Source organism: Telmatherina bonti, assembly GCF_933228915.1.
Source record: "Telmatherina bonti genome assembly, chromosome: 21".
Lineage (NCBI taxonomy): Eukaryota > Metazoa > Chordata > Actinopteri > Atheriniformes > Telmatherinidae > Telmatherina > Telmatherina bonti.
The window spans coordinates 23,580,526-23,605,891 of NC_136630.1; the positions used below are offsets into that span (position 1 = coordinate 23,580,526).

At 39.8% G+C, this 25,366-nt stretch overlaps 1 protein-coding gene across 1 annotated transcript in view; it reads left to right on the plus strand.

Annotated features, from left to right (window-relative positions):
* Nucleotides 1-25,366, plus strand: part of rab26 (RAB26, member RAS oncogene family) — a 126,452-nt gene that overhangs the window by 91,283 nt on the left and 9,803 nt on the right. The window contains exons 6-7 of the mRNA XM_079261011.1: nt 23,854-23,919; nt 24,807-24,863. Coding sequence (XP_079117137.1) covers nt 23,854-23,919; nt 24,807-24,863 — 123 coding nt within the window. The remainder of the gene's footprint in view (nt 1-23,853; nt 23,920-24,806; nt 24,864-25,366) is intronic.

Consider the following 25,366-nt stretch of genomic DNA (forward strand, 5'->3'; position numbering starts at 1 on the left):
CATTATTAGCCTGTTACAATGTATAGACTGCTCTCTGCAAATAACCAGTACATTGTGTAGAAAGTGAGCTTCAGCTGAACTCCATAGTGGATTATTGCACAGAAAGAAAATGATTAGCGATCTAAATTTACATGAAAATAATTTCCGTATTACTTTCTAAGGCACCCAAATTACTTCACTGTGAATCCATTATTCAGTCACTTTCCACTCATATTTGGTGATGGTAATCTACATGTGACACAGCTGCCCTGGACAAGACTGACTGAATCACAACAGCCAATCTGTGCCAATGCCCTTATTGACCACCATGAACATTGACCAGCAATGTCAACACTGGAGGCATGGAGGCAGGTTAGGTGAAATGTTTGGCCCAATGACACAATTACAGACTGACTAGAATAATATGTTTGCAATGGACACATTGTCCTTTCCAAACCTGAATGGGCATATTGATACTAACAAAAGTACTTGGGTCTAGACTGCTTTTTAATTACTGACCGATGAATGATTTATTTAATGAACACTTACTCGTCGTCTCTCTGTGGGTGTCAAGAGACATTAGAAATAAAACAAGAGGTACCATGGGAAAGTGTGTCCAAGCCTTTGACTGGTAGTGTAATATAAATATGTATGTATGTATGTGTGTATATATATATATATATATATATATATATAATATGATATTATATGCATATAAAAATCCTGCTTATCAGGTAGGAGTAAGAAACGCCACTAGTGTCTGTAACATTGGCGCAAATTGGCAGTGCTGATGTGTTTTGAGTTTCAAGAATGGTTGAAAGTGTTTGGATGGACATTCATCTACATAGTAGCATATGAGCCACAGCTAAAGACACAATACATGTCACTTTTGTGAAGAAACAGAAATCCAAATGAGGCTTATGAAGAATGAGAAGAGAGTATGAGGAAAAGTGTGTGTCAGAACCACTTTCCAGAACATCTTCAAATACATCAAAAGATTGGACCTTTGGGATGAGCTTGTAACAAACTGCCTCAGGCAGTGGAAGACGGGGATCAAGAAGAAGAAGAGTCTGTGAAGACCAAGACTCTCTAGTAGAATGTAGCAACAGTTTCTTCATTTGGTTCATGTCAAGAAACCCTAATTACAAAGGACCACATAGACCATCTGATTGTGCCAGCAACACTAGACCCCATCATTACCATAAGGGTTTGCAATAGCAGGCAAACCCAAGTAGACTGTGTAAAGATGTCCCTAATGTACAGCATAGAGTAGCAGGTGGAAGGTGCTAATTCTCATAACCAATTAAGTTTATACTCCATGAGAAGCTTTCTCATAAGGTGCTTGAGTTGAATGTATTCACATTTATGTTGAATAAGAAGTTCCTAAAATCCCACTGCAGCAAGTCACCAGAAGGGTCTCAAAAATAACTGAGTTTAGATCCTGTGGGACTTTGAGTACCACCAAGGCAAGTAGGTTCCAGGCAACCAACCAGACACACCGATATCATGATATCAATTCAGTTCAATTCAACTTTATTTATATAGCATCAAATCACGGCAATGCCATCTCAAGACGCTTTACAGACAGAGAAAAAAACACAATGAAAGCCTATTCATTACAGCCTGTATAAGGAAACCAACAGAGTGAGTTGGAGGCTCCAATCAGTCATATCTAAGGAAGATCAACAAGTTAAAAAGGGATAGAAGTGTCAAAAGCTGAAGAAACAAATGGAGCAGATGTGGAAGGTAACACCCTAATTGGCACTGAGAGTAACGGAGGCATCAGAGTCTGTAACTCCGCAATTTAAAGAGAAGCTCTACTAAGTTCTGAGTGCAACTTGTGTGCTCTTTCTCCAGTAGTTATAGGAAGAGCTGACCTACTGGGCAGAACCTCAGACTCCCAGGCTTATACAGGAAGACTCACTTGAGGAAGGTATGTACACCATCCTCCAAGCAGGGGAATGAGTGGAAATGTTTGTTTTTTCTGAAAGAAAAAATGGAGAAAAAGCACATTTTGATGGGCAGACAAGGATTGTGACACAGTAACTTCCTTTTTCTTTCTGACTATTCATAGCATCAACTTGAATACATATTTCTGTTACATTTGCATCTATGCATATATAAATATTTGCTGCCCCACATCCCATCCCTCTTCCTTTCTACTTCTTCTCCTGTTTGTCATACTTTCTCCCTTCTGTCACGGCTGCAATTTTCCTTCGATCAGGCGAGCTTTTCACCCTCCTCTTCCATGACAACAATGGCATTTCAGTTTATTTTTGAGACAAAACCCTATCCCACTGTTTGCATAGCTTATCAGGCAGGAGTAAGAAATGGCTTGAAAAGGCCAACTTGTGTGCTGTGAATATGTAAAAGAATGATTAAGATGTGGAAGGCTTGTATAGTTGAATGCTAATTGGTTATTAAACCTTTCAGGAAAAATTGATGAACTTTAATAGCTCCATCTACAGTTGGCTTATTCCAGTGGTTCTCAAACCTGGGGGCCTGGCCCCCACAGGAGGTCCAAAGTTATCACAGGGGGTGTGTGGCAAGGTTAAAAAAAACTTTGGAGATTTGGCTCTGGACAAATTTGTACTGATGGGAGATGATGATTAATCAATGAAAGATTGCAAGTAATAAAAAAGTGAATAAAATATGATGGAGCATATATGCCCCTGCTTGACCAGGTATATAATAATCAATAGTGGGTAATGAAGAGACCACAGTCTTTTGCATTTACCAAAATATTATAATCTAATATTATGAAGTGAAGTCAAACAAGTTACACAACCACTTGGCAACTTTTAATCCTCAACACAAAGAAAATCATGTTAGTTACTTTGGAAATAAACTATCCAACTATTATATTTACAAGAGTTGTTTCACTATAGAAACATTCGTCTCAATGAAGACTGGTTTCAAACGCTTCACACTAAAGCAGAGGAATGGATGATAATACTGACATTGTCACAGTTTTAACTACAATACAGCCACTACTAACCTAATTACGCATTTTTTTTAGTATGTTTACACAATACATACATTATTGTTGTCGATGAAAACGGAGGCCCTGCAGAAAAAGTTTGGGAACTACTGGCTTTTCACACGTTGTGAGGAATCCACACTAATGACAATGCCGCAGAACACTGCAATATGCAAGACAACCCATTTTAAATAAAGTATCTACTTTTTAATTCAGTTGCTGCCCACTGAGCACAAAAGCCAATGTGTTTGTGCTCAATGGACAGCCCTGATGCTTGGAAAATGATCAACAATTTGTTTCAGATCAGACAGCTTTTCCGGCTATCTGATTTCCAGCTATCTCAGTTATTCTCAACATCCCACCACAAGGTTTGCTACTAATTAGAACAAGCCCAGAATACAATTACACAGAGAAATAAAAGCACATTACCACATGATTATGCAGATATTGTAGCCTGATTTCACTATAAAACTTTGAATACAGCAACAAATGTTCATCTCAAATGAAGAAACTATAAGCATGGAGTTAATTTTATACACTCACTGCTTTCTATTAATCTGACAGCAACAGAGTCACATTCTAAATAAGCAGCCTGGTATAGCTAAAAAAAAAATAAAAAATAAAAAAAAAAATAAAAAAAAACCTGTGATGGACTGGCGACCTGCCTCTCTCCTTATGCTTGCTGGGATAGGTTCCAGCTTCCACGTCATCCTTAATGGGACAAAGCAGTTTGGAAAATCAATGAATGAATGAATGAAATAAAAAAACTCAGTTGAAGCTTATAAGAACGTATGAGTTCAAACTATTTGGGGTTAAATTAGGATTTTCTTGTTTCAAATGGGGTGCATGCAGTGTCAAACTTGTGGCATTCTCCACAAGAAGCAAGAACTTTGTTCTTGCTCTCGAGGCTGCAAGAAAAAGAAAAATATCTTTTTGGTCCATTCATACTCCACAAGAGTGTTTGTCTGCAACGGAAGAGGGATCACTGAGGCCTGCGATGCTTCTGATTTTATGTGCAATAAACCCTTTCTTTCATAAATTTACCAGAAACTTGATCCGTGGAAGGACGGGTTGTGCACCTGTTTGGGTCCATGTGTTTAAATGCCACATGTTGCAAAACTTTTTGTACCTTCTCACCACCTTAATCAGCTGTTTCATTGAACTAATCCATTTAACATGCATCAGCTAAAATGTGGAGGTGGCAACTGTCCCTTCATGCTTTCAGTCTTCACCATGCCAACCTCAAATGTTCCACCAACACAATACTTCTCCAAGCCCCACAAGAAAAAAAGTTCTGGTGTGTCGGGAACTGTTTTCAACCACGTCCATAAGAAGAAAATTGTCTTTTTTTTCTTCTTGTGGCCTAGAGAACAAGAAAAAAGTGGGCAAAAAGTCATTCTGGATCCACTTGGCAGATTGCAAAGCTATTAAGCAGAAATTTTTTTGGATCTTCTTGTCTGTATCAGAACAACGTTCTTACTATTTAAACTAAAAATAACAACATACAGAAATACAAATCAATAATTAATTTTAACCACAGGCTTTAAACACAGCTTCATATATCCAGAGCTTTCCATGGCTTCTCAAAGCCCCAGTAAATGTCAACACTTCATCAGCATCTTGGAAACTTTTGAGAAAAATTAAAACAAAAGACACATATTGTCCAAAAACCATTTTAAAGAAATCTGTTAGTTTCCATCTGCTTTGTACATCAACCAAACTATTCATCCTGACTTTGGGCTTAAATGTTAAACAGTGCTGTGAAATGTAAACTTTGCTGTAAGGTTCATATTAAACGGAGGCTCATAGTTGGCCTCATTTAGCAGTAAATTGAGGAAAATAGCCTTATTTTTGTCTGATGTTGTATTGTATAAGCATTGTTTAAAATGGATACCAGTAGTTTTCATTCTTACCTTCCTATCCTTCCATCACTCTGCTGTCTCGCATCTCTAAATGAAAGCAACTTTTGCAACTGCTGGAAATGGTCTGTAATGAGTTCAACAGTGAACAGCATTGTGGAGTGTATGTGCTAGTGTATGTAACTCCTGGTACTCAAAAGCTAAATAGATATTAGTCTGATGTCTGTTACTAGCAGCTCTATTCTGCAACTTGACTATGCAGTTTGCACAAGCCGAACACACCAGCCAACATGTTGGGGTAGAGGGCAAAGTTAGGCTGTTCAGTTTAACAGGCATTAATGGAAATTTGTACTCTTTGGGTCCTTATAAACCTGGGGTGTGAAATTTAAACTCTTATATCACTGAAGTAGAAAGGGCAGTTCCCAGAGACATCTGGCCCAGTTTGACCCGCTTTTTTCTGCAGGTCTTCCTGAATAAGTGCAGTTCTACATGTAGATCTGTCTTTCCTGTTGTCCCCATCCCAACCAGTCGAGGCAGATGGCTGCCCTCCCTGAGCCGGGTTCTGCCGGAGGTTTTCTTCCTATTAAAAGGGAGTTTTTTCCTTCCCACTGCTGCCTTGTGCATGCTAGGGTGGATTGGATCGAAGTCATGACTCGATGCAATCAGTTGGTTTCTATTATAGGATATGTATGAATTGGCTCGGAATGATGTGTATGTAGATTTGTGTATGTTAAGTGCCCTGTGACAACATTGTTGTGATGTGGCGCTATACAAATAAAGTTGAATATAATCATGTGGCTTATACTGCAAATGTGCTTGTTACTAGTTAATGTCAGTGCAGTAAATCCTTCCTGAGCAGGAAGCCAGTAAAGTTCCCTGTTTAACAACTGGTAAGAACTTGTTTTCATTTTTCTGTTGTTGTTGTTTTCTTTTAACTCTTTTTTTTTTCTTTTTAACTGAACAGTCTTACTTGTGGGCAAAATCCCAATCACAAATCACAAAACATTTCAACTGTGCATTAATTTGCTGTGGCGACCCCTTCAGAGGGCCAAGCCAAATGGGAAACAACATTATGTACTGTGTGACGGCCCAACCCCTAATTTGATGTTCAGTTTGAGTGTTTGCAGGTTTAAATATCTCAGGGTCTTGTTCACAAGTGAGGGAAGGATGGAGCGGGAGATCGACAGACGGATCAGTGCTGCATCTGCGCCGGTCTGTCGTGGTGAAGAAGGAGCTGAGCCAGAAGGCGAAGCTCTCATTTTACCAGTCGATCTACGTTCCTACCCTCACCTATGGTCATGAGCTGTGGGTCGTGACCGAAAGAACAAGATCTCGTATACAGACGGCTGAAATGAGTTTCCTCCGCAGGGTGGCCGGGCTCTCCCTTAGAGATAGGGTGAGGAGCTCGGTCATCTGGGAGGGGCTTAGAGTAGAGCCGCTGCTCCTCAGTATCGAGAGGAGCCAGTTGAGGTGGCTCAGGCATCTGGTCAGGATGCCTCCTGGACGCTTTGGTGAGGTGTTCTGTGCACTTGCATCTGGGAGGAGACCCCAAGGAATACCCAGGACATGCTGGAGGGATTATATCTCTCGGCTGGCCTGGGAACGCCTTGAGCTTCCTCCTGCAGAGTTTACAAATGTGGCTGGGGAGAGAGAAGTCTGGGCTTTCCTGCTCAGACTTCTGCCCCCACGACCCGACTCCAGATAAGCTGCGGAGAATGGATGGATGGATGTTTGCAGGTGCCATCATCAGTGGCATGAGTCACACCTGGGCCTAGTGTGCTTGTACATTCCTTAAAAGCTGCTCCAAGCCTGAGCTCAGTGTGTAAGCCTGGGAGATCACCTTGGCTCTGTGAAGGCGTGGCACCTTTTTGGTATGGTTTAGCTTGGTTTGGTTTAGTTTCTGTCTATTTATGTTTATTTAATAAATTTTATTTTTGTACTAAACCACCTTGTGCCTGCATGCCTCATTTTTTTGTCGCAGTCTTTGAGCCGGGCTGTAACAAATGCATTGAAAGAGCTTCTTGAAAAAGCTTTAATAATTTGGATTCATGGCTGCCTGATGGTACCACAACACAACTGCCAACATCTGTCCCTTAAAACAAATTTCTCCTTCATTTATTTTGAAATTGTTCTCAACAATACAAGCTGAAAGGTTAATAACTGTCCTCTAAACCTTTTTCTGTTTTTGTGACTCATCTGACAAAAATTATGCAAGCATTTATTTAAACCAATATTTTTTCTTATTCTTTTTCATTAATTTCCATCCTGTCATATAAATCTAATAAGTGTGATGATGAGCACATGAATATTGCCTTGAGTCACTGTTTGTGATCTAGAGAAGTGCATTATTTCAGGGGAACATTATAATAAGTAGCAAAGGATCATAATCAATCTGGCAGACAAAGTGAGTCATGTGAATTTATCACTACTGACCTTGCATGTGCTGAATTTCAGTCTTGTTGCCATAGTACCAACCAAAGAACTCTCAAGTCACATATATGCAGAAAAATTATGGATGCTGAGTAAACAAACACAAACATTGAAACGCATTTCTCACAGGACACACCATCAGAGCATGCAGGCTCTCCTTCATTTCATCTTTTTCTTCTTGTTACTCAGAATCCATCAGCATCTGTAATGTGTTGGGAATTTTCTTATTTTTAGCTTCAGCTAATTTATATACTTTGGAAGAATTCAATATTTACTCTGTTTTCAGTTTCAAGAGAAGTTTTTCTTTTCCACTATAAAGGTTTTTAGTCTGACTGTCTGGCAACTGAATAAAAGTTTGACAACAATAACTTCACATTTACAATTCAGCTGTTGTGATTGTAGTGACGAAGGAAGGTAAACAAAAGTTTAAAAAAAAAAAAAGAAGGGAATTTTATTAGAGAAGTGGTATCCATACTTACACATTTTGCCAAGTTTTTTCTTCTGATTATAAATTAGATAATAGTTATAATAGTATAAAACATAAATAAAACCTTTGTTTGAAAAACAGCTTTTGAAAACATTTGGGTTCTTCTGGCAAACAAAGTGGGACCAAACACTTTTCCTGACGTTTCCTCTTTTCCGCTTGTGGCAAGTCGACAACTATGTTTGCATGAACAGAGGCAACAATTCTGACAGTTAAACTTAATAAGAATGTATATTGGTCATGTTGACATGAGTAATTTATGGGATATTTTATTCAAATTCCAGTTCACACATCATACAACATCATTTAGGCAGTGATTTGTGCCCACATTAGGTCCTTTGTTTGCAATGTGCTTTTAAAGTCTTAATTAAACCTTTATCCTTCAATAAACAAACTTTGGCTTAGTTGGATTTCTCCCTGGGTTCAGAAGTGTGTGCTGTCTTTACTGCAACCCTGTGCTGAACTCTGCTAGAGCTCGAGTTAGATGAAGCCGCGGTGTGTGCTGTAAGATGCAGTGCAATGCAAGTTTAGAGTTTGTATATCCATCTTTTAAAGAAATATGTCTGCATAATGTGAACACAGTAAGCTAAGCCTTAATAACTAAATTCAATTACTGTTCTTTTCAAACAGGACTTTATTCCATTAAAGTTAGGAAGACAAATATGTACATGGCAGTATCTTATTCAGACTATGGTCTTAAAGATGTAGGATAGAATTTGTGTAGATTTACTTTGTGACAAGCCACCTGTTGACGGCTAATCTTGCATCCATCTTACATATAACCAGAACTATGAGCTTTCAGCAACTAGTAATACAGTTTTATCTTGACCCGTTTCATTTTTTGCTTTGAACCTTTTTCTTTTTTTCATGTCTTCATCCAGGTTATTCATCTATTTTCTATACTGTTTATTCCAATTTAGCATGATGGGAAGCTGGATCCTATCTCAGTAATGAGCAGGGTACACCCTGGACATGTCGCCAAGCTGTCGCAGCGTTCAGTGAACTCCACTGCTACAAAGTAAAATCTGACAAGAGACATGAAAATTTAACAGGCAGAAGAGACTGGTGCAATATTATATGTCATATCCAAGCTTCCAGGACAAGAGCTGGGATTAGAGGTGATTTCAGCAGAGCTGCAACAGGCAGGTCCGGTTCTCTGATCCAGACTTTCTCCTCATACATAATGTTGTCAGCTGTTGTTTTCTGTCATTTAGATGCCCAGTTTTGCATGCGTTTTTATATTTCAAGAATTAAAATAAAAGTGTGATAAAACATCTATAAATGAGTTTCTTTTATTAGAGAATCTGGTGAGATCAAGGAGTCAACAGGAAGTCTGTAACGGGTGAGTTTTTGTCAAATCAGCCAGAGACTGACATGTTTTAAGAGCCAAAAGATTCAGTTGAAGCCTGAAATGGATTTATAATCTGTTTTTGGTGTATAAAAGGAGTTCAGTCTGTGTAAATGAAGGACAATTATCCTCCATGATTGGACCCTTTATTTGATATAGTAGGTAAATACTGCTATATTTTTTTTTTTTTACACCAGGCTGTATCTTTGAGAAGATAACACACACCTCTGTCCTACGTTTCCACTTTCCATCAATGAATCTGGAAAGTTGCAATCTCTAAACTCTTTAATCTGCCACATCCGCAGATTGTTAAAATCATGGATAAAGTGCTGCAAAGGCTTCTGCGTCAATCCTAAATAAATCTAACTGGTGGTGAGGTGGTAATACATGTGATGATTAGTTTCCAATTTTCCTTCTATATATTTATTGAATTTTAAGATTTATGGTCCTTTTGACTCTGCTGCTTTGTTCTTCAAATAAAAAAGAAAACAAAAACTAAATAAGTGTGATGGTGTAAGTGTCATGGCCACAGGCGGCGTCCTCATGTTTGTTTCCTGCATCAGTTCAGAGTTGACCTGTTCTTTTGATCATCTTAATTTCCCAGTAGATTAATCTTTTTAAAAGCGTGCTCTTCATTTAGATAAAACCCGTTTTCAGGCACGAGGACTCATAGTTTAATATGTCTAGCATGAATTTTTAATCTAGTCTGGGAGGAAGGAGAATCAGCAACTACAATTCATGGAAGAACATAACGTTGCACTCTTCCTTCTTCAGAAGGAAAAATAGCTGATGCTAACGTGTGAGCTGCGTTGGCTTCAGATTAGCATGCACACCCAGCATGTGAGGCATATGTTTATGAATGCGTGGTGAATGGCTGTTTTACTGTTCACCTGCCTGCAGCACTGCCTTCAGCCTTTGCAGCAGATCTCTCTTGGTAATACTCGAACACCCAGTAACTCATCTCAGAGGACCAAACCCAGATTCACAAAACTCCATGTGACTCCATTCAAACTCCTTCTTTTTATCTTTACTGATACGATGAATACTCACACATCTGCTGTCACAAAATATGCTATAAAATATTCCCAGATATATAAATCTTTAACATTGTTTGGTCAATTAGCAGATATTGGTTAGATGACTAATGAAAACAAATGAAGCCATTAGTGTTTCTTGTAAGCACATCCTTTACAATGTGATGACAGAAAGACATAAGTGTATTTGTTCTGTCCTGCTTATACTAGCTTTGCTTTATATCATTTTCTAGCCTTGAAACTGAGGCCGTCTAAATATTTCTATAACATTATGGATGATTTTATGTCAAAAACTGATGGAGGAAACTTAAGTGCGAAAGTGATCACCTCAGCACAAGCTGTTAACTGTCAAATGACCACCGGATTGCGACATAGGTTAACACCTACCCATGGGGAGATGGGAATAATTTTACCATGAAGTGCTTTTAACTTGAAAATTAATATCAACAATCATTGGCAAATAAAAAACCTTGGTCTGCACTTTGAGAGATTCTATTGTTTTTTTTTTCTACTTTTATTCATGACAGTTTTTCTCTTGTTCCTTTAGAATTACTCCACAGCCATTTCCAACTTTCACCCTTTTTATTACTTTTTTTTTCAGAAAAACAAAACTTAATTTCAGTTTTTTTTTTTCTTTTAAAACTTCCTGCTCTGCAGACATTTACAGGTGAGCAGACATTCCTACCTAATCCCAACATCCTGAATGGAAGAGAGGATGCCCAAAATTTGACAGTTAACTCAGTATGTAACAATAAACACATGTTTAAATTATAGCAAACATTTAACATCAGACATCTCATTCCTGCAAATGTTTCCACAACTTATTTAGCCACAAAAGGCTTTAACAAGCAAAGAGGTGTATTAAAAAAAAAAAATCCTGAAACTGTTAAAACCTTTAGACTAAAAAGTTTTTATTAGTGCAAGATGCTTTTCTCATGATTGCCAGATTCCTTTATTTTCCCCCTGTGTTTTATTTAAAGGGAAAAAATGAATATTTTAAATTGGATCGTATTTCTTTCATGTGTGTTTAAATCAGTAATAACATTCAACTCTAACATGAATGTTTGGTGTCATATATGTTGCTTTTTTTCCAATTACAAGTGCTGAATGTACATCCTGCAAGTATTGCTGCATAAAGTGAGTTCAGGCTTTGTGTCTTCTAAGCACACAAAGGTTTACACACATATTTTTTATCACAATGAAGGCCGTATAAGCAAGAAATGGATCCAAGAATAACATCAGATGTCAGATCATGTGAGGCTGATAAGGTAAAAAATAAAGAAAAACAGCCATTTATTTTTCTCGCAAATTATTATACAAATGTTTCTAATGTATTTGGTCACATGGCTTTCCTAGTTCTATTTTTGGACAGACCACGATCACCTAAAAACAAAAGAAACTGGCAAAACAAAAAGATGGATCAGAGACCAAAGAGAAACGTCTCTTAAATGACAAAAGTAATAAAAGCTGAAGCCAGAACAATCATTTTCTTCAAAGTGAGAACTAGAAAAATGTATTTTAATCCACATAAAGCTCAGCTCTTTAAAAATAACTGAAATGAAGTTAATGAAGTACGGCACTCGGTCCTCAGGGATGAGCACGTTCTCCCCTCTTCGTGCAGTCTGGTAGTATTTCATGCAGAAGATTAGGAGAGTCGCCTGCTTTCTTCTCTCACAGGAAAGTGTGACGTGCTGCCACTTTCAAGATGCATCCCAGCTGAAATTAAGGTAATGCAGTTACTATTGACTTGCAGAGTAAAGCCATCATTCTGCTCTCTTTACATTATAAAGTAAATCATTCAAAAGCTAATAATGATGAAAGAACCTGGAATCTGCACTTAGATATGCAGCAAACTTCAAAGACTGTGTTGTGCATCATCATTAAGCAAAATAAATTCACTTCCATCAAGATGCATCTCCTGCTTGTGCTGAATGTGTGCCATGAAACAGGGGGCTCACTTGTTTTACACAAAGTTTCGCTCTTATTTTTTTTTGTTTGAAGACTTATTCAGCCTTTGAAAAGCTAGTCCAGAAAAGCTCTTGTGTCCAAGAAATTATCCTTTCACAAGTTATTAATTCCACTTTAGTTTGGGCTGGTCTTTTTATTGGGAGAAAAAGTCTTAAACTAAGAGGATGTTGGATTGGTGATGCCTGATGCAGGTTTTCCATCTTAGCCACCTGAAATCCTGCACTGGAAAAGGTGAAATCCCTGGAACAGAGTTGTAATGTCTTTAAAGTGGCTTCATTATGAACATTTCAGTCTAATATATTGTAATTCGCAATTCCAGAAGGGCAAGTAATAATCAAACATTTTTTAAAAACCCCTCCATTCATTTTGTATTAATCCTCTCAGATCAGCCTCTGACAGGAGCAAGCGAACAGAGAAAGCTCCGCCTTATGTCCTGCCTGGAGGCTGCATCTGATTGGTCAACTGCTAGGAGTAGTTACACTGAGCAATGAAGGTGGGCATGGCTTTCTTCTCATGAATGTGCACAACAGAGAAGATGACCGGCCACCGAGCCCATCCCCTGGGACGTCACCTCTCTAAAATCAGTCTTTTCCGTCGCCATGGAAACCAAACGTAGCGAGTGCTGGACAACTCACCCGACCGTACATTTAGGTGATTGAAAACGGCACCATTCATATGTCTGTATTCAACACTATAACACTGTAGAAAGCTCAGAAAACTAGAGATAGCACGATAGAGCCTCTTTAAAGGGTTTTTGTCGTTTCCACTGTGCTGTGTACAGTCATGGCTACAAGGAGCTTCTAACTGCTGTCTTCACTTCATTTGCAGGTTATAATTGGGAGATTTTCTGGGTACTTACCCATTTTAGCAGCAGAGTTGTTATTTGGCTTCTCGACGCTGTTGTGAATGTGTGTGTTGTTTTTAGCCATCAGAGGCCTGTAGCGCTGCCGTGAGTGCGCAATCAGCTGGGCTATCTGTCTTGCCATAGCGTTTTTTTCTGGCACAGGTGGTGGTATTTTGCATGGAGGATCAGTCGTCCACTCTTTTTCTTGTGTCACTTCTCTAAAGACATTGTCCTCTTCGTCTGAAAAGGTGACGGGGTGGAGCTGTACATCGCAGAGCTGCTCTGGTGTCACCGCCGGCAAAGAGTTAGCCAGTGATCTGAGGAAAGCTGAGGATTCGGAGTGGCGGCGGCGGGGAGGTTTGGGTCTGAGGGCAGGCTTGGTTTTGGATGAAGGCTCTGGGCTTGGAGAGTTGGACACGGGGATGACAGGGAGGGGAATCTGCAGAGACAGCCTGTTAGCACGTGCACGTAAAGAGCTGGAGCTTGATTTGGGCTGCAGCTTCCAGCCAAGAGGATCGTGGCCAGTGATAACAGATGTCTTGACAGGAGGAGGCGAGGAGCAGGAGGAGGTGGTGGAGGAAGAGGACGAGGATGACTGACCTGAGGAGGCAGAGATCCCAATCGGTGGACAGGAGTAGCGTTTGAAAGAAGGATGTGATGCTGTTTGGGGTCGCAGGTGGGACACGCCTCGTTGAGGTGGACTTGGCTCCGTCTTGTTCTTCACAGTGATGACGGGGAAGATCCCACACACACAGACGTCGTCCAACCACTGGCGCTGATGAGAGCGCAAGGTCACAGGCATGGTGGAGCTGGTTGACAAGGGGCGCTGTCTGGGCACCTGGCAGCATGTCCCTAAATGTTCACGTCTTTCCTTGCAGTCTCTGGTCTGTCCTCTGCCAGTCGCATCTGCAGCGTTGCATACTTTCATACTCATCTGGCCACACTTTGTGTAGTTCCCAGTAACACGAGCTGGGCTTGCAGTGCCGTTTAAAGCCATGAAGCTTTTATTTATTGTGCTCGGTGGGGTGAGGGTTTGGCTGGTAAATGAACCTATGAGGAGAAAGGAGGGAGTAGGGTGTTGAGGATATTCTGGTTGTGAAAAGAGGAAGAGCAGACGCCCATAGTGGTTTCACAAGTTTAGTTTCATAACCACTATCTTCTCAAAGCACAGCTGGGGGCTAAAATGTCAGCAGCCACAGATGAATCCATGTAGAACAATGTAGATCAGATAAGGAAAAAAAAACTCACCAATTTTAATTGGAAAAATCAACTTGAACTTTTCTGCAGGTTATGATTGTAATGCCATGTTTCCCCATGTGTGAAATCACCAAGCTGACTCACTTGTACTCTTTAAAGGTGGAGTATGTAAGAATTTCAATTGAGTTTAAAGTGTCTGACAAAATATAAAATATCAGATTGAACATATTCTTACCCCCAGTGCAGCGTTGACCTCTGTTCGCTGTGTTGACTGATCTCTCTCACATCGCTGTCTTAATATCTCTCTGTATTTCCCCTTCTGGCAGCCCACCCAAACCTGAACACAACTTCCCCAAACCAACACCCTGAAACCCACAGATTCCTCATTTCTCACACCATCATCCAGACTCACCCACACACACCAATCATTTTGGTGAACTGGGTTGTTTTCATCACAGGATGGAGCGAGAACAGAGTGTAAAAGTAGTTCTTGTTTAAGAAACATGTTTCCCACAGTGCGTGGCAGATAAATGCATGCATGATTCAGGTCATTTTTACAGAGAATTTAGCAGATTATGTATGTATAATCCTCTGCTTTGTCAGTTTTCATCTCCAGAATCATTACGATGACTGTCATTCTCTTGTATGTTTGATCGACCACATTTTTGTTGCTTTGCATTTTGAATACCTCCTCTCCAGCGTTCGGCATCGAGTGCCCCCTATTCAGATTCAACAGTCTCAACAATAATCGGCAGTCATTTTCAAGCACGCTTTCTGCTTCACAAAGTCAGGTTGAGCTGCAGGCAAGAACACTTTTAGCGATGCCAGCAGTGCAGCTCTGAGGATTACAAAGTCAGTCACTAGCTGCATGTTTTGGAACAATTTGGATGGGATACATCTGCAGTTTTTCCAATCTTTGCTGAAACTAAATGTATTTATGTTTATGTTAATAGGAAAAGCTTACATTTGAGATCAGATTGGGGTGCTGGTTGAGGTGTTGTATAATGGCTCAGGGTCACCGAGTCCACCTCAACTCTAATGTTGGTTGTTTTACGTCAGCTACACCCTAATGAGTTGTTGCAGCAGCTTGTTAATACGTCTGCTGTGTAGAAACATTCTAAAGTACAACTCGAGCTCTTCAGAATCAGGAGCCATTTGTAAAGTTTTCTGCTTCATTGTTATACCTTCAGTTTGATAAACACTTTGAGCGCTTTCAGAAAAGTTGCATCCCAAAAGGTCCACTTTAAACTTTCTCCCACAGCAGAAGCATAGCAAAAACTAAGATAAAACATCACAAAAATATGTTCATATGGTGATGAAAAGAATTTTTTTTCTTAGTAATGCAATATATAAACCTAGTTCAGCACACTTAAATAAGTAATTAAGAGCATTAGGATCTATTAGCATTGTTAGCTTGCTAAAGTAATACATACCATAGATATAAGCCAGGATGGATTCATGCTTTCATGATGTTTATCCCACCATCTGAATGTTGGAGCTGAAATAGAGACTCGTCAGGCCAGGAAACATTTTTCATTTCCTATTGGTGAGTCTGTATGAATTAGAATCAGAATAACTTCATTCATTCCCAAGGGGTAATTAAAAGGGCAAGGAGTGGCATGATAAGCAACAGATACAGATTAGAGCTCAAAACACAAAGACAAGTCAACATGAATGAAATATTTAACAAAGTAGATATTAAACAAGGTTAAGGTCTGGTTGACTTATTGAGTTCAAGAGGAGAACCGCCTTGGTGGACAGAGGTAGCTCTCCTTCTCTGGCTCGTTCAGGCTGGACAGTGGAACCTGTGACCAGATGGCAGCAGCTCAAAAGCTGAAAAGCATGGGGTCCTTAAGAATGCGACCAGCCAGGCCACATGCCTGCAGCTCGTACACAACGTTCAGATGGTGGACAGGAAGCCTTGGTTCCTGCCCGCCCTCAGTTGTAGCCTTAGTTTCCTGTTCTTTGCTGACAGGAATAGCATGTGGTATGACTTCCTGCTGCTGTAGCCCATCTTCTTTAAGATTGGACATGTTCTGTGGTAGGGCTGGGTGATATGATGATGTATAACCTTTGGACAATAGAAAATGTCTGTTGTTTCGTATGACGCTCTATCGTTTACGCCACAATAAGGTCCTTTACGGTAGTTTTTTCCGCCAAGATGCGCTTTACGGCATGCACGCTGCAATATAAAAACAAACAGAGAATGATGTGTTTCAGAGCAGGATAAGTCACCAAAAGATAACCACCCCACCAAAACTGATGAGCTTGTTCATAAAAGAGGGGAAATTTCTGTCACAAGGATGTGGTTAGGATATAAAAAGACCGACATGGAACCGACAACAGACTAGGACACCGTCCCAACAATGGACTCCGACACAACTAGGCTACCGGTAACTCATTTTATTACCTGTGCAGGAACTTGGACAAAGAATACAGAATAAAGAATTGAGTCAGTGAGCAAAAACAGTGTCAAGTGGTGACGAAAGCGCTCATAATAAACTCCAGATGGAAACGCTGCAACAGGCTTTTACCTCTGAAACGCCATGCAGCCATAGTTCCCGCCTATGGAAGGAGATCACTGCTGCCGTTGCCAAGCACATCTGATAAATAACTGATGACTGACACAAAATTACACAAAAGGTTTTATATCGACATGGGGATATAAAATGAGCTTTATCGGGATATGAGGTTTTCGTCATATTGCACAGCCCTATTCTGTGGTCAGAGATGCTGATCTGCATACCTCGCTTGGAAGCAGCCTTGATTTGAGCTACTGTTGTCTTTCTATCATAAACAACAAATCTGACACTTCTCCTCCGACATCAACAAGGCATTTTAGTCCAGACAACTGCTTCACACTGGATATTTTCCATTTTTCAGACGTTCTCTGTCGACCTTAAATATAGTTGTGTATGAAAACCTCAGTAGATCTGCAGTTATCCAGCTTACACTGCAACAGAAATACTAAGAGCAGCTACAATGCCGATGTCAAATTTGCTTAAATCTAATTTTTTTCTCATTTCGATGCTCATTTAAATTGAAGCAAGTATTGACCAAGTCTACATGACTAAATGCATTGAGGTACAGTCATGTGATTATCTAAGCAATTGAACAAGTGTACATAATGTGGCCTCCAAATGTTCTATGCATTGAAATTATTCAAGATTGCCTGTACTTTGTTCTCCTTCTCGAAAGTATCATGATAATAAATATTTATGTAATTGACTTAAATTGCTTTTTGTTCATGATCCTGGTTGTACTGCTTTAGTCTTAAGTTTCATTGGTACATATTTGGTTTTATTGTTTATTGTCACTATCTATTTCAAACTGACACACAAAGATCAAGATGTTCCAGATGTATCAGCATCACACATATATTTTGATATGAAAACTGACAAGCTAAAGTGTTTAAATGTGGGTTTTATTATTCTGCTATAACAATATTCAACACTCATCACACTGCATGTTTTTTTCATTTAATGCAGCCCTGGATAGAGCTGACACTTTAAACTTCCCTGCATCCTTTGCAGGCAATTAAAATTAGGCAATCAGCCTAAACATAAGTCGTCATGTGCAGCAGGCCTTTTATAAACCCCTGGCCAGCATGCTAAGTCTCCCTCCACTGTTGTGGTTGCACCCAAAGTCAAAATGTTGACTTGAAAGCTGTGCCTGAAAGTCTTTATATCTGACTGCTAGTCATAAAATATCACATGTATATCAAGCCTTACACGTGTCCTCCTCTTGTGCTACAACATACTGTATGAATTTTAAACGCTGGGTGTCGACCGCGAGGCCTTTGAAGTTTGATGACTTTCAGCCGAACTGTGTTCCTTCCCTCGCTTCCCCCTGCTAATCCACCCACAAGCTTGCTGAGATCTTTCAAGGCTGTGTGAGTAATTGGCAGGTTTGCGTGTCGTTGGGAGTCAGAGCTGCAAGGTGAGAGCTCAGTACATTAATTTCAGTGTAATGAAGTGATGTAAAGCTCTCGGGATACTGTAAACCTGCAGACAAGGAGAGGGATTACTGCTGATCTGAGTGGTCTTTGTTTGATGATTCACACAGCCAGCCAGGAGGCAGGCAGGTGGGAGCTTGTGTTTGTGTGTACTGCACAATACGTGTGTATAAGAACTAAACCTGACCTTTTCTTCCTGTTTCATTCAATAGTAGATAAATACTGTATGTTTTCTTCAGTTCTCTAATCGTAAAACAGTCAGTGTGTGCTTATTGGTGCTTAACATGCAAACGGCATCCTTCACAACTTTTTTTTTTTTTTTTTTTGTTCTTGTTTCTAGTACGCGATTTCTAGTCTTCCAGTGTGTTTTAAAAGGGAGAGGTGTTGAAAGAATATAAAATCCTTATCGTGTAAAATACAATATGCAGAAATCATATGGAAAAATGCCTGATAGTGTTTGTGTTTGAAGATAAGAGACCTGTTCAAAAACAGCAAAGCACAGAAACGGCTCTGCTGAAACTCAGTTTTATAGTTCATCAGAGAAGGGAGACTTTTGAAGCCTGGTCCCCTCAGGTTTGATGGGAAAACAATAAAAGCTTGTCAGGTTTTTTTGAGGAAAGCTGTAGAGATGCGGGTATGACAGCTAGTTACGGGGGCTGGCTTTTCAGGACCGCTTGGAGTAAAGCTCTTAGTTGTTTTCTCAACTGTATGTAGAGTTTGGCATCAGCTGTGATTCCTCACCGAAAAATGATTTGCAATGTGTGCAACCCGACTGCGTCATCGCAAGACTTCCACACAACGCGGAGAAGTTAGCATGGGAGTGATTTAGTGGACGGAGATGAGGCTCCATGTTTCTGTCAAAACCACATTTTAAAGCAGAATATAAAATCGAATTTATTCATACAACACTTTATCAAAGTGCTTTATAAAGCAATTAAAACTATTAAGAATAATGTTGTTGTTTTTTTTTGTAGTTTATGTGTCCATCTCACAAACCTGCAGCCGGCGTCTCCATTAAAGAGACATCTGATATCTGAAGCCTCTGCCTTCCTTTCTGGTCCTTGAAATTCTAGACATCTCAAGAAACCAGCACTTTACAAACAAAAACTTTTTATACAAAATGGGGACTAAATTATTAAGGGCTTTGTGGGTAGTGAGAAGGATTTTTTAGTCATCAGTGAATTTAACAGGAAGTGAGTGAAGTCAGGTCAGATGGATGTGGATGAACTTGGCTGAGCAGGTCAGCACTTTGGCTGAAGAGTCCTGGATCAAAAGAAGGATGTTTAAAGGGAGTTTTAGGGACAACCACAGCGAATAATGGCACTGCAATACCAGTTTTGTAGAGAGAAAACTATCTTTAAGACTTAAAGCATCACTTAGTGACAGAATATTCCAGTCTCAAGGAATGGATGAAGACACCATTTTTCTAAGATATCCTGCTCTGCCTTTAAGATATGGAAGAAAAGAAGAGTCCTGGTTAAAGTTGATCCCAAGGTTCCTCACTCTTTGTACTCCAAACCAATATGATGACATCTAAAGAAAAAAAATACACATATATAAACAAAACTTCATTTTACACTGAGTTTAGAATAAAAGTACTTCTCATGCAGGCCTTAATTCTGTAACAGCTGGCCGAAGTAATGGACAGAAAAAATTTTAAACTTTGTATTTGTGTAGCCAACCCTATATGTAAGAGTGTGGACTATTAATCTGGGCATTTAAATCAGAAATCTAGGTAACTGCTCTAGGAGGTGGGGATACAGTAAACGGCGACAAATGTTATGATAGCATGTGGCTTGTTATTAACAGTGAAATGGCGATACAATGCACAATATTTACAACTGTTCAGAGTATTCAAGAGGTTGCAACAAAATACAATTTCATTCAATCCAGCCAGTTTTCTTGTCTTCGCTCCCAGTTATCCAAGTTAGTGTTTGCAGTTCATCAAAGAGATGAGAACTGTCCATATGTAGAAATATTTATAATCAGTTCTTACTAAGTCCATGAATGCTGAATGTCCAAGTGCGCATAGTTTTTATTGAGTGGACAACAGTGGGAGCAGCTGGCTGCAACAGCCTCCTACCAGACTGCAGGGGAGACAGTCCGGGTAGAAGTTCAGACTCTCGATCTAGCTCACCATCAGTTTCCTTGTACCCCACAGGACACACCTGGCCTGCATCAAAACAACAAAGCCAATCATTAGTCAAAACTAATCATGAACCATTGGTTATTTTCACTAATTCCATTAACTTGGTGTACACAGTTCAAATCACTTCGAAATCTGTTCAGGTTACTTAAGCAACGCATGCAACAATAAAAAAAAAAACTATCAATGGAACGCTCCATGCAGTTACAGTATGTTGCTGAATTCATAAAACAAAAATCAAACCATTCAAACTGACAGCGTTAGCATCAGCAGTGCAATGCACCAATGTTGGCACAGCCACAAACATGCTACCGCTAACTAAACACATTACTTGAGGCAGACTCAATAATCCAAGGTAATGGTCCGCCCGCAACGATGTTCACAGTGCACACGGCGGGCATAGACGTGTCTAAACTATATGACGACTGTTGTAAGTTACGAGAAACACCTGATGGCGTTTGAATGAGTTTGTTCGGGACCAACGTGTTGCAGTCTCCTCTGACGTTTCTCCCACACGCCTACCGGGAAGGACGCCAGCAGCGTGTAAGAGGAATTGCCGCGACTTGGATTGGCCGAACAGGCTCCAGACGTCACCGTATGTGTAAAGCATGTGTAAAGTGTCACGCGAACAAATGGTGCGTTCAAGGACAATCTGGCACTATAGCGACACATACTCGCAGTACTATGTGGGTTACATTTGGTCTTTTAACAAAAAGTTAAAAAAGAAAATAAGTGCTTGTAAGTGCAGTAAATTACTTTTTAATGAGTCAGAATCCTTGTAGAGTAAAAGGTGTCCATCAGGCTGCAGAACGTATCTGATTGTATGAAACACCGTTTTGAGCAAAGGTTTTCTAACATAACTCAGAAACTCTGCTTTACAAATCTGATATTCAATGCATTAAAGGGTTAATGCTTCTGAGAAGTCTGTAGTTTAAGTAACTGATTTGCTCAGAAACTTTGCAGTAACTCGTGCATGATCAGGATGGATGATGGGGTCGTAGTGAGGATTCAATGCAATGTGTTGGTTTTCCTTAACTCTGCTATTTATTATGAACCGGTTCCTATTGATGTGTCTGGGATAGGTCCCCCCCCCCCGGCGACCCCTAATTGGACTAAGATACTGAGATACTGTCACCTGAGAAGCATTGCAGCGATTAAAGCTGTGTGTGCTAAACTGTGAACCTTTATCAGTTTAGTTTATGTTGTACTCATGTGGATGCTCCTATAAAATGGCTGAAGTTGAAACAAGCTGTCTGAACATCGGAGCCCAGACTGCAGGACATGGGAGGTAAGGGCGGCCCTCATTTAGTCAGTGTCTGGAGGACATTTTACAGCCTCATCAGGTCACAAGTCATTGTTATTGTCCCTGAAAACCTCAAGTTTTTCGTCCAACAATGCCATTTTGTTCCGAGCTTATATGTGATGCCTTTTCTTCCTTTTTTAAATATAAGATTTTTACTGATTTTATTCCTGCATATGTTTCTGTTTGCTTTAATGTTCAGTAAATGTGGTGGGTTGAATCTATAAAGCATGAAACACCAGGCAAACTTAAAGAAAGTCATGAACTGTGCTGCACATCTGCACCAGCTGACTTCTGACTGTCAAACCTGATGAAGTTAAAGTCTTCTGATTTAAACATTTCAGAGCTGAACACAAAGAATGTCCTGTTTGTCTTCTAAATCAGATGATATAATCTTAGGGTCTCTATGAAAGACAGTATGATGTAATTCCTTCACATTATATTGTCTGTGGACAGTGTGCTGAGGGGCAGCTTTTCTCTAACATCGTACTTCTGATGAAACGTCTCTTCTATTGACACAACCTTGAACGCCTCATTAACTTTTTTGTTGCACAAGCTCCAAGTTTCATTGCACCCAAGATCATCTTTTTCTCGTCCTTCTAATCCAGGATTAACAGGAGAATTACAGGAAATCAAACTCTTCTTCATCATCTCATGTGAACCAAAAATTAGGCAAAGTTTTAAAAGTTCATTTGAATCCTCTTCTTATGCTATTTTTTTTTTTTTATCTTAGTTTTACATTATTATCAAGAAAATTACAGCTTTTAAGGATTATAATAAATGTACAATGGTTAAAAAAATTTAAAGTTAATCACACTAAAGCACAGTCACATTCAGAATCTGCTCAGAGAATTACACTGAGATGAGGACAGTAATGCATTCATGTGATCTAAACCTATTATAATAATGATCGGGGTCATTATGAACATGAAAGTGGAGCAACTACATGGTGTTAATGGATTTTAAGAGACAGGTGCTTTAATAATGCTTCTTTCCTGTTGTTTTTGTTGGTGTGCTAATTCACAATGACTCATTTTAGGAGAGGGGAGGAAAAAGCAATAATTAAAGTAATTTTGTAACATCTCTTTCATGAAAGCAAAACTCCTGAGCTTTGGCAGATTTTTGCACTTTGTTGCCGGAGCCCCCGAACAAATCCTGCTTTCAGCCTGTCTCTTCTCTGAGCTCCTCTGAAACCATCATTCAGTTCCAGACGCAGAGAGTGGCTGTGCTCCATTATTACTCTCTTTTTTAAACTGTTATCTTACAACATTCATTCATTCATTCATTTGTTATCTGAACTGCTTAGTCCGATTAAGGGTCACGGGGAAGCTGGAACTTATCCCAGCGTCTTTGGGCGACAAGTGGGGTACACCCTGGACAGGTCGCCAGCCCATTGCAAGGCCAACACAAAGACACAAACAACCACTCATACTCACGGGCAATTTAGAGTAACCAGTTAACCTAACATTCTTTGGACGGTGGGAGGAAGCCAGAGTTCCTTGGAGAGAACATGCAAACTCCACACCGAAAGGCCACTGTTTGAGCCTCCACCCCAGCTGAGGATCGTGTTAAAGCAGGAAGACAGGTCTAGGAGCGAGTCGAACAGCCCTGCACTTGTCTTCAGAGGATCTGCACCTTCTCGTCTTTTACATAATCATAGTCTTTCTAATCTCTGATTGGCCACATTGCAGTTTTTTGAGTTGCAAAAGTTGAAAACTAGGCTGTCCTGATGGGAGTCAGTTCTTCTTGTTTGCTTCAGTCATGTGTCACAAAGCAATGAGGAAGTTTGAAACTTGTCCTGTTTGGGGGGCCGAAGCGTGTTGATTTAAAACACCGTTTGAACAGTTTCACTTTGAAGTTGTGGCTCAGGTGGAGAGTGGTTACTTTCTAACAAAAAATGTGTTGGTTTGATTTCTGGCTTCTACTTATGTTGAAGTTTAGGGATTTGCACATAACAAACAAGAATATTTGTCTGCTAAAACTTATGTGTGTGATCCCAGAGACAGCATGAGCTTTCTAAACAAGCCTGGTAGCAAAATGCAAAGAAATCACCGGCCTATAATAATTGGAAAGAGATGGATGGATGGAGATGCACGACAGAGAAAAGATCTGGATGAAAGAAGGGATGACTGCACTAATTGGAGGCAGTGCAAAACAAGTAGTTTCTTTCTGCTTTTTCATGGATCCATTCATCTCTGACCACTCTTTAACCCCCGCTCCTCTCCTGCCATTGTGATCTCTCTCTGCACTGTTTTTTTCTTTCTCCTGTTTTTGACTTCTTTACATCTCTTTGTTCTTTTCTTTCTTTCTTTCTTTTTTCTGTCCACAGGCATGGCTGACAGAGATTCATGAATATGCCCAGCAAGATGTGGTCGTCATGCTGCTGGGCAACAAGGTAAGTCGTCCTTGCCAAGCACTGGGAAATGGATGGATGGACAGATGGACTCAGAGGGTGGGAAAGAAGGGTCAAGGAAGGAAGTGTTGTGGGAGCTGGGGTAATGGACAGATGGATGGATGGAACTGGGAGCATGGATTGAGTACTTTATTATGTTTGAAAGACAAAATGCACAAATGTCACATTTTGAAATGATTTTTAAAGCATCATGCTGGGCTGTGACAGGCTCTAACACAAGCTTTATTAAAGTAACTAATTAATATTTTACGTTTGTATTAATAGATGAAATAACTCGCTGACATATCTGCAGGGAACACAGAACCCAATAATTCTGCTCCAATGGACCCTGTGGAGTAAAATGGCATTTCTTAGCTGTTAATGCTTTTTAATGTATCTGTAGCAGCTTAACATTAGATGCACATTTATCATATAATCAAAAACATATGACTTAAGGACCATTACATTGTTTCTTCATCATAAAACTCTACATGTTAAGCTAAATCAATTATAGTGGCAAATTATGTTTGTTTTTGGGCATATTTTATGTTCTGGAAATTCACCATTAAAGAAAACATAAACAGTTGTTCCAATTTAGCAGTTTATAAAGGTGAGTGAGAAGCTTTTAAGATTTCTTTTTACAGATTTAGCTTTAAACACCAAACTGTACCAGCTTCTGCAGCATGAACACAACACTGTAACCCCATGTTGTTGTCGCTGTTGGATGTGTTTTTGCATGAAGGTTAAAAGGAGGTTAAGGAAGTAAGGAACCAGTCTCAAATATGTTCCCATACGGCCTCATAACACTGCAGTTCCATATAAACAGTGTCCAAACAATGCTGCAAGACTTGGGATGTGAGCAGTTCCACATTGTGTCCATTATGTTCCAGGCTGAGTCCACACATGACAGAGTGGTGAAGCGCGAGGAGGGAGAGAGACTGGCAAAGGTGAGCTTTCTATAACACACACATACGTTTACAGACTGCAAATGATATCTGGTATACTGCATTGTTGCTCAACATGCAGCTACAAAGACCCCAAACCTTCCACCATGTCGTCTTAATTAGTGTGTATAATCATGTAGATGGAGGAACATAACATTGTAATTCCTGGAATAGATAGTTGGGTTTCACCAACTTAATGAACTTAATGTTTTAGTACATATGAAGCATCAGGGCAGATGCACAGCAGTTATCAACAGATTCGCTCAGCAGGAATAATGACTTGTTCTCACACACACAACAGGATCACAATACCTGGGAGCATGTTGTATCGACTGAAATCTGTTCTCCAACCTGCTTATAAATTGGAACAAAATGGGGAGAAAATGATGTCTGAAAGCCACAAATATCATCACATATCAGAAGTATTGTTGAATTATTGTTATTGATCATCAACCTTCTCGTTCCTGTTCAGGTAATTCGAAGTCATTCTTCTTCTCTCAGCTTTG